The 11,877-nt window shown below is 53.5% G+C and overlaps 2 protein-coding genes across 2 annotated transcripts; both read right to left on the reverse strand.

Moving 5' to 3' along the window:
- Positions 1-4,477: 4,477 nt before the first annotated feature.
- LOC125535608 (ricin B-like lectin R40G3) lies at positions 4,478-5,420 on the reverse strand. The gene is made up of 2 exons (XM_048698669.1): positions 5,022-5,420; positions 4,478-4,945 (listed from the first exon to the last, which is right to left on the reverse strand). Exons 1-2 carry the CDS (start codon positions 5,373-5,375, stop codon positions 4,712-4,714), a joined length of 588 nt encoding a protein of 195 aa, XP_048554626.1. The 5' UTR covers positions 5,376-5,420; the 3' UTR covers positions 4,478-4,711.
- Positions 5,421-7,459: 2,039 nt separating this feature from the next.
- LOC125535607 (ricin B-like lectin R40G2) lies at positions 7,460-9,371 on the reverse strand. The gene is made up of 5 exons (XM_048698668.1): positions 9,017-9,371; positions 8,518-8,925; positions 8,285-8,407; positions 7,954-8,182; positions 7,460-7,863 (listed from the first exon to the last, which is right to left on the reverse strand). Coding segments are annotated over exons 1-5 (1,044 nt in total). The 5' UTR covers positions 9,299-9,371; the 3' UTR covers positions 7,460-7,861.
- Positions 9,372-11,877: the final 2,506 nt, after the last annotated feature.

Consider the following 11,877-nt stretch of genomic DNA (forward strand, 5'->3'; position numbering starts at 1 on the left):
GAAACTAAAGAAAAAGACTGATAAAAGGAAAAATGATGAGAAAGTAGTAAAATGAAGAAAGAGGAATGATAAAACTTAAGAAGCCTACTGACTGACAACAAAAAAACTGAAGAATGACTCGATACACACCGTACTGAACTGAACACTCAACAAATAATAAAATGATAAACAATATGTTCTAAAGATTGATGAAATATACACCGTGAGACTAGAGATAATACTGAATTAAATATAATACTGAATTCTGCCAGTGTCAAGTTCAGTAAACACCACAGCGTTCCATCAGTCGCTCCGCCTGAAGGCTTGGCGACCTGAAACCAATGCACTCACGGTCACAAGTTGACTGCGTTGTTCTACCTTCTACGCCGAGAGACCTTCTGCTGTGTGTAAATTCATTACTGTGGTGACTAGCTGACTGCTGCTTTTACAGGAAAGCATCAGCCTCAGATGATGAAGCTCTATTGTATGAGATTATTTGGACGACAAGGAATGATTTCATTTTCAATGGCATACACCCCAACCCCAGTGTATACAATTGCAGAAGAAAATTCAAGGAGCCTGGATGGCTTGTTTCATAGAGCTACAGAAAGAAGCCTGGATGGCTTGTTTCATGGCTTGCGTCAAGGCCTTTCATTAGATCATTGGAAGTCACTACCCCACTTCCTTGAGCCTCTTTGTTTCAATTTGCATAGGCAGCTTTATCTTCTTGTAATTCATAAGCAAAAAAGTTATATAAATACACGCAGTACGAATTATCCTACTGTTTTCCGTAAGAAAAAGGAGAGATGGCTGCAAAAAACAGCGGGCGGCAGCGCTAGAGCGAACAAACGAAGAGGACAAAGGGGCTGAGCGCAGAGGAGGGGTAAACAGAGGGAGAAGCTCGACGAACCTGTCTCGCGGCCGGCGACGGGCGACGACCGGTGGTTCCGCCCCCGCGGACCACCACTCGCTCATGGCGCGCCTGATGGGAGAGCCCCGCTGGCCCCCTCTCCATCTCCTTCCTCCCGCTGCTTGCCTCCCCCTTCCCCCTGCTGCTCGTCGGCCACTCCCCTTCCCCCCCCCCCTCCCCCTCTCCTCCCGCTGCGCTGGCTCACCGACGAACTGACATGACATGGGCCTCATGTAAAACCGGATCGGGCTCGAAACAACGACCCGAAAAGCCCACCTATGCAAACGTGCGAACCAGAGACAGACAAACCACGCGCCGGAGCACTGAGATTCGTGAGAGAGATTGAATGGGTCAGAATTTGACTTACAGCGAAATGAAAACCAGTCGACTAATTTCTTAGTAAAAGTGTTAACTGTCGTTGTTGTACTAAATCAACGATAGTTAATATGATAATATGGATCGGAGGGACTGGTGAATACAGAGACCACGTTACCTGAAAAACAAGCTACATCGTTAGACAATGGTTCTCACTTTCAGTTATTTCAGTAGGTGCTGACATATTTCACTTTTGATCAGCATGTTCCAGTATTTTGTAGTACATTCAAATAAATTTCAAAGTTTTGTAAAAAATGCTTAAGTTTTGCACCCGCAAAAAAATGCTTAAGTTCTGGGTTTGATTTCAATGAATTTTAAATGAAATTTTATGTACTTTGACTGAAACGCAATCGAAAATTTCAGAAACATGTGGCCGAAATATTTCCAAAAACGAAACTGAAACCAATTGCCACATGAGAGTATCCTGTGGAAATCAAGTCGCAATGAAAACTTGATGCAAATAAAGTTATAAAAAGTTCTCCAAACAATATTGTATGCTATAAAAAGGTGGTGTTATATAAGCATGTGAAATTTGAAGTTCATATCCTGATATTCATATTCATTGCAAAGGTAATAAAAAAATCATCCATGAATAGCAAAAAAGTTCTCCAAGGCGGTCCGAACATAGAGTGTGGCCAGGCCGGCCCTACCGCAGCGGCCTACGCAAACCTGGATAGGGTTTGGAGGAAAGCACGACTCTCAGACCGACGCCACCATAAACGGCGGGAAAGGGGAGCGCAGCGCCGCAAAGGCATGCACCAACACCAACCAGGGCAGCCCCCTGAACTCGCATGCCGTCAGACGCCATCCACCACCACAGACCAGATCCACAACGACCTCCGCCCAACCGACCCGACCACGTCGGGTCACGCCTGCAAGCCGACCCCATGAACCTCATTGATGCCCGAGAGTAGCAGGCCGCCCCACCACTGCCTAGAGGACCTCGAGCAGCGCATCCGCCCTTGCATGAGCACACAAGTCGTCGCCTTTTGCGCGCCACCGCCTGCATCAGACGTGCCCGAGCCTTGCCGGCGAGGAGCCCTGCACCGCTCGCCACCATTGGATATGGGCCGAGCCCAGATCAGGCCATCGCCACGGATGTGAGGCCACATTGTGAAGCCCCCCCACCGTCGCCAACCCCCGCCACCGCGCCCCTCGCCGGCGCCACGCCACTGCTCGACCGCCCGTGTGTGAGGGCATCTCCAGCCGTTGGCCCCCCAGGGGGCGTCTAAAAGCGCCGCCTAGGGGTGAGCCGGCGCAAAAAATGGCCCTGGGGGCGAGTCGGTCCCCAGCCGTCGGCCCCCAGGGCCGCCCACAGGCGCGTATTAAGAAAAGGACTGTTCGGCGAAGTTATGATAAAAACTAGTTAAATTTCGGCCAAACATGGCAAATTTTGGTGAAATTCGCGCATTTTCATTACATTAACCTAATCTAAAAAAGAAAAGGACTGAAGTCGTCGCCGCCATCGTCGTCGTCGGCCTTCTCCTCCTTGACGCGGGCGCCCCTGCTGGACCCCTGCCCGGCGTCACCATGGCGGACTGGCGGCGGCGCGTCGTCGTCGTCGTCGCTGTCGCATAAGACGACGACCCCGTCTTCAACGCGGCCGCGTCGGCGCTCCTCGAAGCGGCGCAGGGCGGCGCGCTGGCGCTCCTTCTCCTTATCCCGGCGCGCCTTCTCCATCGCAATGGAGTCCTGGCGCGCCCATTCTAGGGCCGCGTCGTCGTCGTCGAACTCCGCCTCCACCGGCGGCAGCCCCGGCTCCGTCTTCACCGGCGCCAGCCCCGGCTCCATCTTCGGCTTGACGAAGCGCGGAGGAGCCGACGAGGAGGGGGCGCGCCGGCCGCCCTCGTTGATGACGATGCCGACGCTGCGAGTGCGCCGACCGATTGGCGTCTCCGCCGCAGGCTCGGCCTTGACGCCGAGAAGCGCCGGAGAACCGGATGAGTGGAAAGATGAGCGAGAGGAGGAAGACGAGGAGGAGGCGAACCTCCTTGGCGCCCATGCGCGTCGGTGTTGCGACGGGGCGGCCCCCGTCGCAGGATAGGTCAACGGCGGGTTGTTGCCGCCGTCGAGGTGCGTCAGCACGCCCTCCAGCATGCGGCCCGGGACGCCCCACCACAGGTGGCGCCCCACGCTATTCTTCACGCCGCCGACCATCGGCGCATCGTTGGTGGAGGCCAGGCGCTGCTGCTGGCGGCGCTGGAAGTACGCCGCCCAAGCCGCGTGATTGCCGCCGGCGTACTGGGGAAGGGAGCGCTCGTCGTCGGTCAGGGAGGCACGCGCGACCTCGACCTCCTCGGCGAAGTACGTGGGCTTCGCCACGGTGTCGGGTAACGGGGGAACGGGCACTCCCCCGTCGCTGAGCCGCCACCCCATCGGCCCGGCGCGCATGTCCGGCGGTGCCTGGATGTTCGCCTGGAACAGGAGCCAGGACTCCTGTTCGCGGAGCGAACGCCGACTGAAGCCGTTCGCCGCCGCCTCGTCTCTGGGGAAGCGCTCTGCCATGGCGACGGGCTCGGCGGTGGTAGAGAGGGAGAGAGAGGGGCTGCCGGTGGCGCTCGGGAGAGGAAGACGGAGACGGAGAGAGAGGGGCTGGGCGGCGGCGAGGGGCGAGTCTGGTGTGGGCACCGGCGAGAACCGCCGGCTTTTATAGCCGCTCCGTGCCGTGTGTACGCGTGTGAGGGAGGGGAGGCGTCGGCGCGCCGTCCCGAGACGCGCCGCCCGTGAGGAATAAATGACAAGGCTGACCGGCGGCAGCCTTGCCATTGATTCCCCGCAGGAACCGAGGCAGTTGGGGGGAAGACGAGCCGTCGTGTCCCTGACGTGGCTGGCCCGCGGCTTTTTCGCGCCAAAACAGTTCGCCCCGGCGCCCCCATGCGCCCCCCAGCGCGCCGGGTTCAGCCTGGGTCCGCCGGCGCTGTTTTCGGCCCAGGCCGGCGAAAATCGGGCTTCTGGAGGCGCGACTGGACCGCTTTTTCGGCGCCGACGCAAAAAAAACGTCTGGGGAGGCCTTTCTGGGGGCGCGGCTGAAGATGCCCTGAGGTTCATGGAGGAGGGGGACATGGAAGAGAGGAGGTGCCAGGTCCGGAGGGGAAAATGTTTGTACAAGTTTCCTTGACACGAATCAAACTACCGAGTTTCGTTGGAAATTTGTATGTGTGAGTATTTCACATGAACTGTGCATGCGTATTCATTGCTTTTACGTATTTCACATGTTCAATCAGCTCACGAAGGTCCTTTATTGTTACGTAACTTGTGATTACACACACAAGCACAACAGCTCCGTTATTCTGCGGGGTAGGTAGCGAGAGACGCATGCATGTTGTCTATCCGGGACGGTCCACATGACATCGTTTCTTCAGTAGATACGTACGTACGCATGTGTGGATATCTCGATCTCCCCGCGTACGTGCACGAGCCATGCATGGCGCGCGCTGGCTGGCTGGCTCAGTAGTACGGCTGGAGCTTCCAGCGCTGGTTGTCGCCCTCGCACCACTTCCAGAGCACGACCTCGGTGCCGTCGCGCACGCCGCCGTGGTACTTGTCGCCGTTGAGGGCGTCGAAGTTGAGGTAGATGTTGTTCACCATGCGCACGCACCTGAACCCGTTGCCCACGTCCCTGCTCTCCGTCCACAGCACCGACTCGTCCAGGTAGTCTGGGTTGTACGGCACCAGACGCACCTGCATGCACACCAAGATGATTCTAGATTTCAGTTTATGAAAACACAAATGAATGAAGGCAGCAGAGACTACTTACAGGGTGTGACTGGCCGAGTGAGTGCTTGATGGCCTGCCCGGTGGCCTTGTTCACCATGGCGAAGGCGGGGTAGCCCTCCTCGTCCTTGATGCTGGTGCTCCACCTCATGTCCTTGATCCAGTGCTGGTAGTCGTCCTTGGGGTTGGCCGGCGCCAGCACCACCTTGCCGTTGCGCACGGACATGGCGTAGTTGGGGTTGGCGCGGCAGTAGATCTTCACCGTGGGCTGCGGCGGCATCGGCCGCCCGCCGCAGTTGCCGTCGATGTTCACCTGCGACATGCCGTACGGCACCGGCGCCGCGTACCCGGGCGTCGCCATCCCGTACCCGCCGTAGGTCTCGCGGTAGTAGTCCATGGCTATATGCTCGATCTCCTGATCGACCTGCGCAATGCATGGCGACGGGACGGAGGAATTTATAGGGGCGACGGGACGATCATATTCCATTGGTGTGCTCTAATACATGGCGTTGGCCTCACGCTGCCTGTCATGGTGATAAGCGATGTGGATGTGCGGGGTGGTGGTGGGATTCCATGGAGCGATTCCGTGGGATAGACAGATGATGCCATGGGACACTAGCTAGCTAGGTGGGGAGATGTGGGTGTGCCGGACCAAGCTAGAGCCTGAGCTGGCTAGCTTTGCGTGATTCGATTTCTTTCTGGTAGTTTTGGGAAGAAGAATCCCTCTCGTACGTACGTCCTCTATTATTGCTGGGGAGATAGCTAGGGGAAGCCGAATTTTACTATGTGCTGTGCTTTGTCGCCGCACCGATACATTCCCGGCGTGCTCATGATGTGCTCGTTTCAAAAGTGAAGATTTTTCTCCCGAAGAAAACTCTAAAGAAAAGAAAAGGAAATATTCGCGATAGAAATGGTAAGGTAAAGCGTCAAGACGGAACGGCCCATTTCTGGAATCTGGATCAATAATTCAATATACTACCCCCCGCAGCACCAGAGAGAGGCGGGCCGGACTTGATTTCGTTATTATGTAAATTAAACAATTGTACGTGGCCCGGCAAGACATATGGCATTGGATTCGTATAATCATGGCCCGGTCTACCAGCATGGCCCAGCGCAAGACAAGATCTCAAAAAACAAAACTTACCGGGGCATGCGGATTAACTGAGCTCCAGCTCGGGTGAACAGTAAAATCCAAAAGAATTTAAAACAAATTAAATAATTCTAAAAAAACTGTGGCAACATTTGACAAATGTTTAAATGCCTGCAAAGTTTCACCATAAAATGAGATTCGTGCAAGTTGTAGCAAAACAAAACCCCAAAATCAATGCTCCAAAAAGTTTTTTTCTAAGTGACTATTTTTTTGCCACGACTTCATGAAACATTGCAAACATTGAAAATATTTGTCAAAGTTTGTCACACAAAAATTTCAGAATTTTTTGCTTTTGTTTTCAATTTTTTCGGATTTTACTGTTCACCCGAGTTCATATGAGTTCGAGCTGAGAACGGCACTTTCGCTTATGAGGTTGTATAGTTCAATCAATTTTTCAAGACCTTCAAGATTAGTTTAGTTTGAGCTGATATGGTCTTCTGGCAAAGGGCATCTTCAACGCTGAAAGGGCATTTTCAACGCTGACTCCCAAATCGGACATACCAAATTCGTCCGTGGACTGGTGGGTATCATTCCGTGGAAAGTGATGCGGGAAGTAACGCAAATCAAATGTTTTTCATCTAAATCGGAGCACATTCATTACATTTTCGTCATATTTTCATTAAACTAGCATTTACATGTCAATGCCTCTTCTTATTCCCTTTTTTTGGAGTCCTTTTCAACATGTTTTGTGTATTTTATTCTCACGGTGGTAACTGAATTTTGAAGGAAATTTGTAGATTGCTTAAGTGGCAATAGTATGGAAACAAAATCTAGGACTTTTCATGACCAATTGCCCTAGTTCTTTAGAATGGTATCATTTTATTTTTTCGGGAGCTTTCGAATGGTATCATGGTGTAATGTAAAGGCTAGTATCACTACAAGGAGGTTGCTATACATGGCATACTCATTGCAAAGAGCACTTTCGGCACTTGTTGTTCCTGTGGAAAACTTGTCTTGCAAATCGTTAAGGCCTTGTTCGGTTCCATGATAAATGAGAGGGATCGACATGTATCGGCAGGGATTAAATCCCATCTAGTTCAAATTCCCCCCCAAATCCCCTCCATTCCACTCCAATCCACCTGGGGAGTGGCTTAACCAAGGCCTAAAGGGAAAATTTAACGGACTAGTTCTCACATTTCAACTCCATGTTAGAGGCACAACTTGAGCTTACAGTATGATTTTCAAGTATGGAATTTAGATACAGTATTTCTAAGGAGAGTACACATTTCCCCTCGCAAAATCAAGCCTGTTTGATCTGAGAAATTGGGCATGGCAGAAGCTGATGAACAAGCAAGGCCCCAACGGGTACAACAAACGTAGTACGAGGAGGGTGGAAGATAGGTGAGCCCATTGATTAGATCGCAGAAAAACGGAGACAGTGCAGGTCACAGAGTAGCACAGTACAGGGCCCAGTACCAAGAAAACACAGACGAGTTACATCAAAGTTCAGACTTCGGAATCATGGTCCCTCTCCTCACTCTCTCCAACACTCTCTTCTTCCTCGCAGAAACGCCGGCTCAATCATTCAATCACAAGGCGACACACGCACACAGACACCATTGCCACACATCGCACACGGTTTTATTTGGACACAGCAACATTATTCGCTACCAGCGGCACAGGACTACGACGACGACGGACGGACGGACGGACGGACGGCGACTACGACGACTTGGGGGGCTTGTCCCCGGACTAATCCATGGCGATGTGTCGATGGCAATGCGGCAGCTCATCTCTGCACGAAGCAACAATTCACTGGTCAGAACACAGATGCAAGCAAGATGTATCAGGTTGAACTGCAGAGCAGTACGACTATAGTACTTACACCAGGGGAGGATCTTCCAGCGCTGGTTGTCGCCCTCGCACCACTTCCAGAGCACGATCTCGGTGCCGTCGTGGACGCCGCCGTGGGCCTTGTCGCCGTGGAAGGCGTCGAAGTTGAGGTAGATGTTGTTCACCATGCGCACGCAGCGGAAGCCCTTGCCCACGTCTCGGCTCTCCGTCCACAGCACCGACTCGTCCTGGTACGCCGGGTTGTACGGCACCAGCTTCACCTGCACATGCACGCACCATCAATTACAGATCTTCAGTAAGAACTGCCGCCAGATGCTTCTCTGCTCAAATCATGCACAATCTTTATGTGTGTGGGTGCTTACGGGGTGGCCCTGGCCGGTGGAGTGCTTGATGCATTCGCCGGTGACCATGTTCACCAGTGCGAACGCAGGGTACCCTTCCTCGTCCCTGATCTTGTTGCTGTGCCTCATGTCCTTGATCCAGTGCTGCACAAAGATCCGGTAATTTCAGTTTCATTTACAGATCGCCACACGGCACGACAGGTAAAAAGAAAGGACTCTGTTTAATTTGGTCAAGTAGCGGCAGCAGAACTGACCTGGTAGTCGTCCCTGGGGTTGGTGGGGGCGAGGCAGACGGTGCCGTTGCGGGCGGTGAGGCTGTAGTCTTCCCCGGCCTTGCAGAAGACGCGCACGGCGTGCACGGGGGGCCCGCCGCCCATGGCGTGGGCGTTGTTGCCCATGGTGGCGCCGGACTCGACGGCGGCGTGCGCCTCGGCCCAGGGCCAGATCTTCCAGCACTGGTTGTCCCCCTTGCACCACTCCCAGAGCACGACGGTGGTGCCGTCGTGCACGCCGCCGTGGTCCTTGTCGCCGTTGAGGGCGTCGAAGCCGAGGCGGGTGTTGTTGACCATGCGGATGCAGCGGAAGCCCTTGCCCATGTCCTTGCTCTCCGTCCACAGCACCGACGCGTCCTCGTACGCCGGGTTGAACGGCACCAGCTTCACCTGCAACGCCACCGTCCCCCATGGACGCATATGTCAAAGATCAATCCAACCAACCAACCGAACCGAAGGAGGAGATGGACGGACGACTTACGGGGTGGGACTGGCCGATGGAGTGCTTGACGGCGAGGCCGGTGGCCTTGTTGACGAGCGCGAAGGCCGGCATGCCCTCCTCGTCCTTGACGGTGGTGCTGAAGCGCATGTCCTTGAGCCAGTGCTGGGTCTCGTCCTTGGGGTTGACGGGGGCGAGCACCACCTCGCCGTCGCGGACGGCGAGGCAGTAGTCCTCGGAGGCGCGGCAGTAGATCTTGAAGATCTGGTTGGGGCCCGACGCCGGCGGCGCCTGGTCCTTGTGGTGGTGCCCGAACCCGAACATCTCGGCGGCGAGGAGAGCGTGCGTGATCGACTGGAGAACGGTGGGAGCTGTGGGAGTGAGGAGAGAGCGCTGCCCCATGGCCCCGTTATATAGAGCCGGGAGCAGAGCAAACCAGGAGCATATCTCCACTCATCACGCGCTGTAAAATCTTGAAAATCTTTGGAGCATATCTCCAGCGGCCTGGACTAAATGGTAAAAAGTAATTACAGGATACGCTCGCTCGATCGATCGCTGCCAGTGCAGCACTAGCACTAGCCGTTTGGCGTGAATGTACTACCGGAAGATTTTGGTTCGATTAGCAGGATTTTGGCTCGATTCACAGCAGCAGCCAGCCGGTTGCTGCCAGTGAAAAGTTTTGATCAGCATTGGCTGGACGCATGCAAATGTATGCAATGGCCAAAAATGCCAGCAGCATACAGTATGAGTTGTTGTATTGGTGGAGTACAGTTAGTGTATTTTGTATTTTGCACATCATCCGTTGTCTAATCCTAGCTGCTAGCAGTGTCTTCTTCTGGTGGGAGTATCATCCTTAGAGGCTAAGTATCCTGGTAATTAAAGACTAAATATTTTTCTCTGCTCTTGGATTGTTTTGGTCCTGCAGCAGTACTGGTGTCAGATTTCAGCTGACACTTGGCACTGCCTTGCAACATAGGAGTACTACTACTAGCCGTTTGGTGTGAATGTACTGGAAGGTTCTGGTTCGGTTTACCTACTACTTCAGTGTTTTCCATGGCATTAACTTTGCATTAGCTGTATGCATGCAAACACGCAATGGCCAGCGTATTTTGGATTAGTGGAGTACAGTTAATGTTTTTTTGTATTTTGTACTCTATCCATTGTCTTATCTCAGCAGCGTTTTCTTCTAGTATACTCATTTTTTTTAGAAAATCTAGTGTACTCATCCTTAGAGGCTAAGTATCTATGTAATTTGGTCGACTTCAACAGGCCGACGCAAACGTACGCGGATTTGATCCATTTTGTGTCTATTTGGATCGGCCGAGCGCACGAAGATGCTCGGTTCTGTTCAATGGATCATAGGTGCATCCAATGCGGCCAATGCATTTCAAATTTGCGTATTAAAAAAATAGTAATCCAAGTAAATCGTTAAAAAAATATAAACTTCATAGCTAAAACGCCAGTCAAAGTCTACTTACATTAACTAAATTTTAAAAAACAATAAACATAGAAACTTTTATAAAAATGCAGCCGTTGGCCCTAGGTTGCGTCCTCGTTCTCCTCGTTGGTCTGATCGATGAACGTTCGTGTCTACACCCACAGGAAGGCCCGCAGTAGGCTACCTGTGCCATGTCTGGCTGGGTAGTCTGCACCTCTTACACCACCTAGGCCGCTAGCTGCTTGGCCGCCTCCGTCGTCTACTCCACTTGGCGTTCAGCCGCCTCCCACTTGGCCGCCAATGCACCCCACCCGGGCATGCACGACATGTAGAGAGGCAAGGTGCTCGTCTATGACCACGTTTGGAGTGGCGATGGAGCGGGCGGCGCGTTGGCCTCCACCCCGGCCGCAGATTCGACCATCACGAAAGCAAGGCCAGGTCAATGCGCCATCTCCTCGCGCTCGGATTCCTCGAGCGTCCGCCTAGTCGCCTCCTCTAGAGCCGTGAGGTACCCGGCCTCCTCCTTAATGACCACAGGTGGTGGTGCAACACGGGCCTCCATCGTGACGCTCCTAAGGCGGCCCACATTGTGCTTCGTGGCGAACCACACATCCCACATCGGGGAGTTCAGCGCGTAGTCCGGGTCACAATAGAGCGCGGGCAGGAGGGTAGCACGACGGTTGTGAATGCCGGCCGCACGCGTGCGGTCAGACGGCGGCACCGTCGACACCGGAACCCTGTCCGGGTTGAGGTGCGAGCCGTGTGGGAGGTTGACGTCCGGCCATGGCAGAAGCAAGTGGTGCTCCCAATGGTAGAGCGTCCAGTGCACAGGGATGTACAACCTATTGCATTCGCGTGCCTGTCACCTCCAAGGGGCATGCGACACCAAAGTGAAGTGGGCGGGGCGGCCTCGTGGTCATGCTTGCCACACTTGCTAAAGATGTCCATGGCGACGACATCGTGTCGGCCGGCAGGGAGCAAGCTAGATGTGGACTGGTAGACTGGTGGGGATGGAAGTGGATGAGGCGGCCCCCATCGCACGCTTGCCATCTAAATAGGACGGGCGTGGATGCTTCATGTGGCTGACGTGTGGGCCCGAACGTGCGCGTGGTATTTACTTGGACCGAAGGTGGTGTGTAGGATCTAGAAGTAGATGTGTCTAGAGGGGGGTGATTAGACACTTCGTGCTAAAGTTGCAGTTTTTAAGCCTTTTTGGTTAAGTGGAGTTTAGGCACAATTTCAGCGCACACAATACATATCAAGCAAGCAAGCAAAGAGTATATGAGCAGCGGAATGTAAAGCATGCAACTTGCAAGAATGTAAAGGGAAGGGTTTGGAGATTTCAAACGCAATTGGAGACACGGATGTTTTTCCCGTGGTTCGGATAGGTGGTGCTATCCTACATCCACGTTGATGGAGACTTCAACCCACGAAGGGTAACGGTTGCGCGAGTCCACACAGGGCT

Source organism: Triticum urartu, chromosome 2 (assembly GCF_003073215.2).
Source record: "Triticum urartu cultivar G1812 chromosome 2, Tu2.1, whole genome shotgun sequence".
Classification (NCBI taxonomy): Eukaryota; Viridiplantae; Streptophyta; class Magnoliopsida; order Poales; family Poaceae; genus Triticum; species Triticum urartu.

Coding starts and splice junctions, on each gene's coding strand:
- LOC125535608 (XM_048698669.1), bottom strand. CDS start 5,375: ATGGACTACTACCGCGAGACCTACGGCGGGTACGGGATGGCGACGCCC. Junction 4,946..5,021: donor CACTCGGCCAGTCACACCCT/GTAAGTAGTCTC, acceptor GTGTGCATGCAG/GTGCGTCTGGTGCCGTACAA.
- LOC125535607 (XM_048698668.1), bottom strand. CDS start 9,298: ATGTTCGGGTTCGGGCACCACCACAAGGACCAGGCGCCGCCGGCGTCG. Junction 8,926..9,016: donor CCATCGGCCAGTCCCACCCC/GTAAGTCGTCCG, acceptor GTGGCGTTGCAG/GTGAAGCTGGTGCCGTTCAA. Junction 8,183..8,284: donor CCACCGGCCAGGGCCACCCC/GTAAGCACCCAC, acceptor GTGCATGTGCAG/GTGAAGCTGGTGCCGTACAA.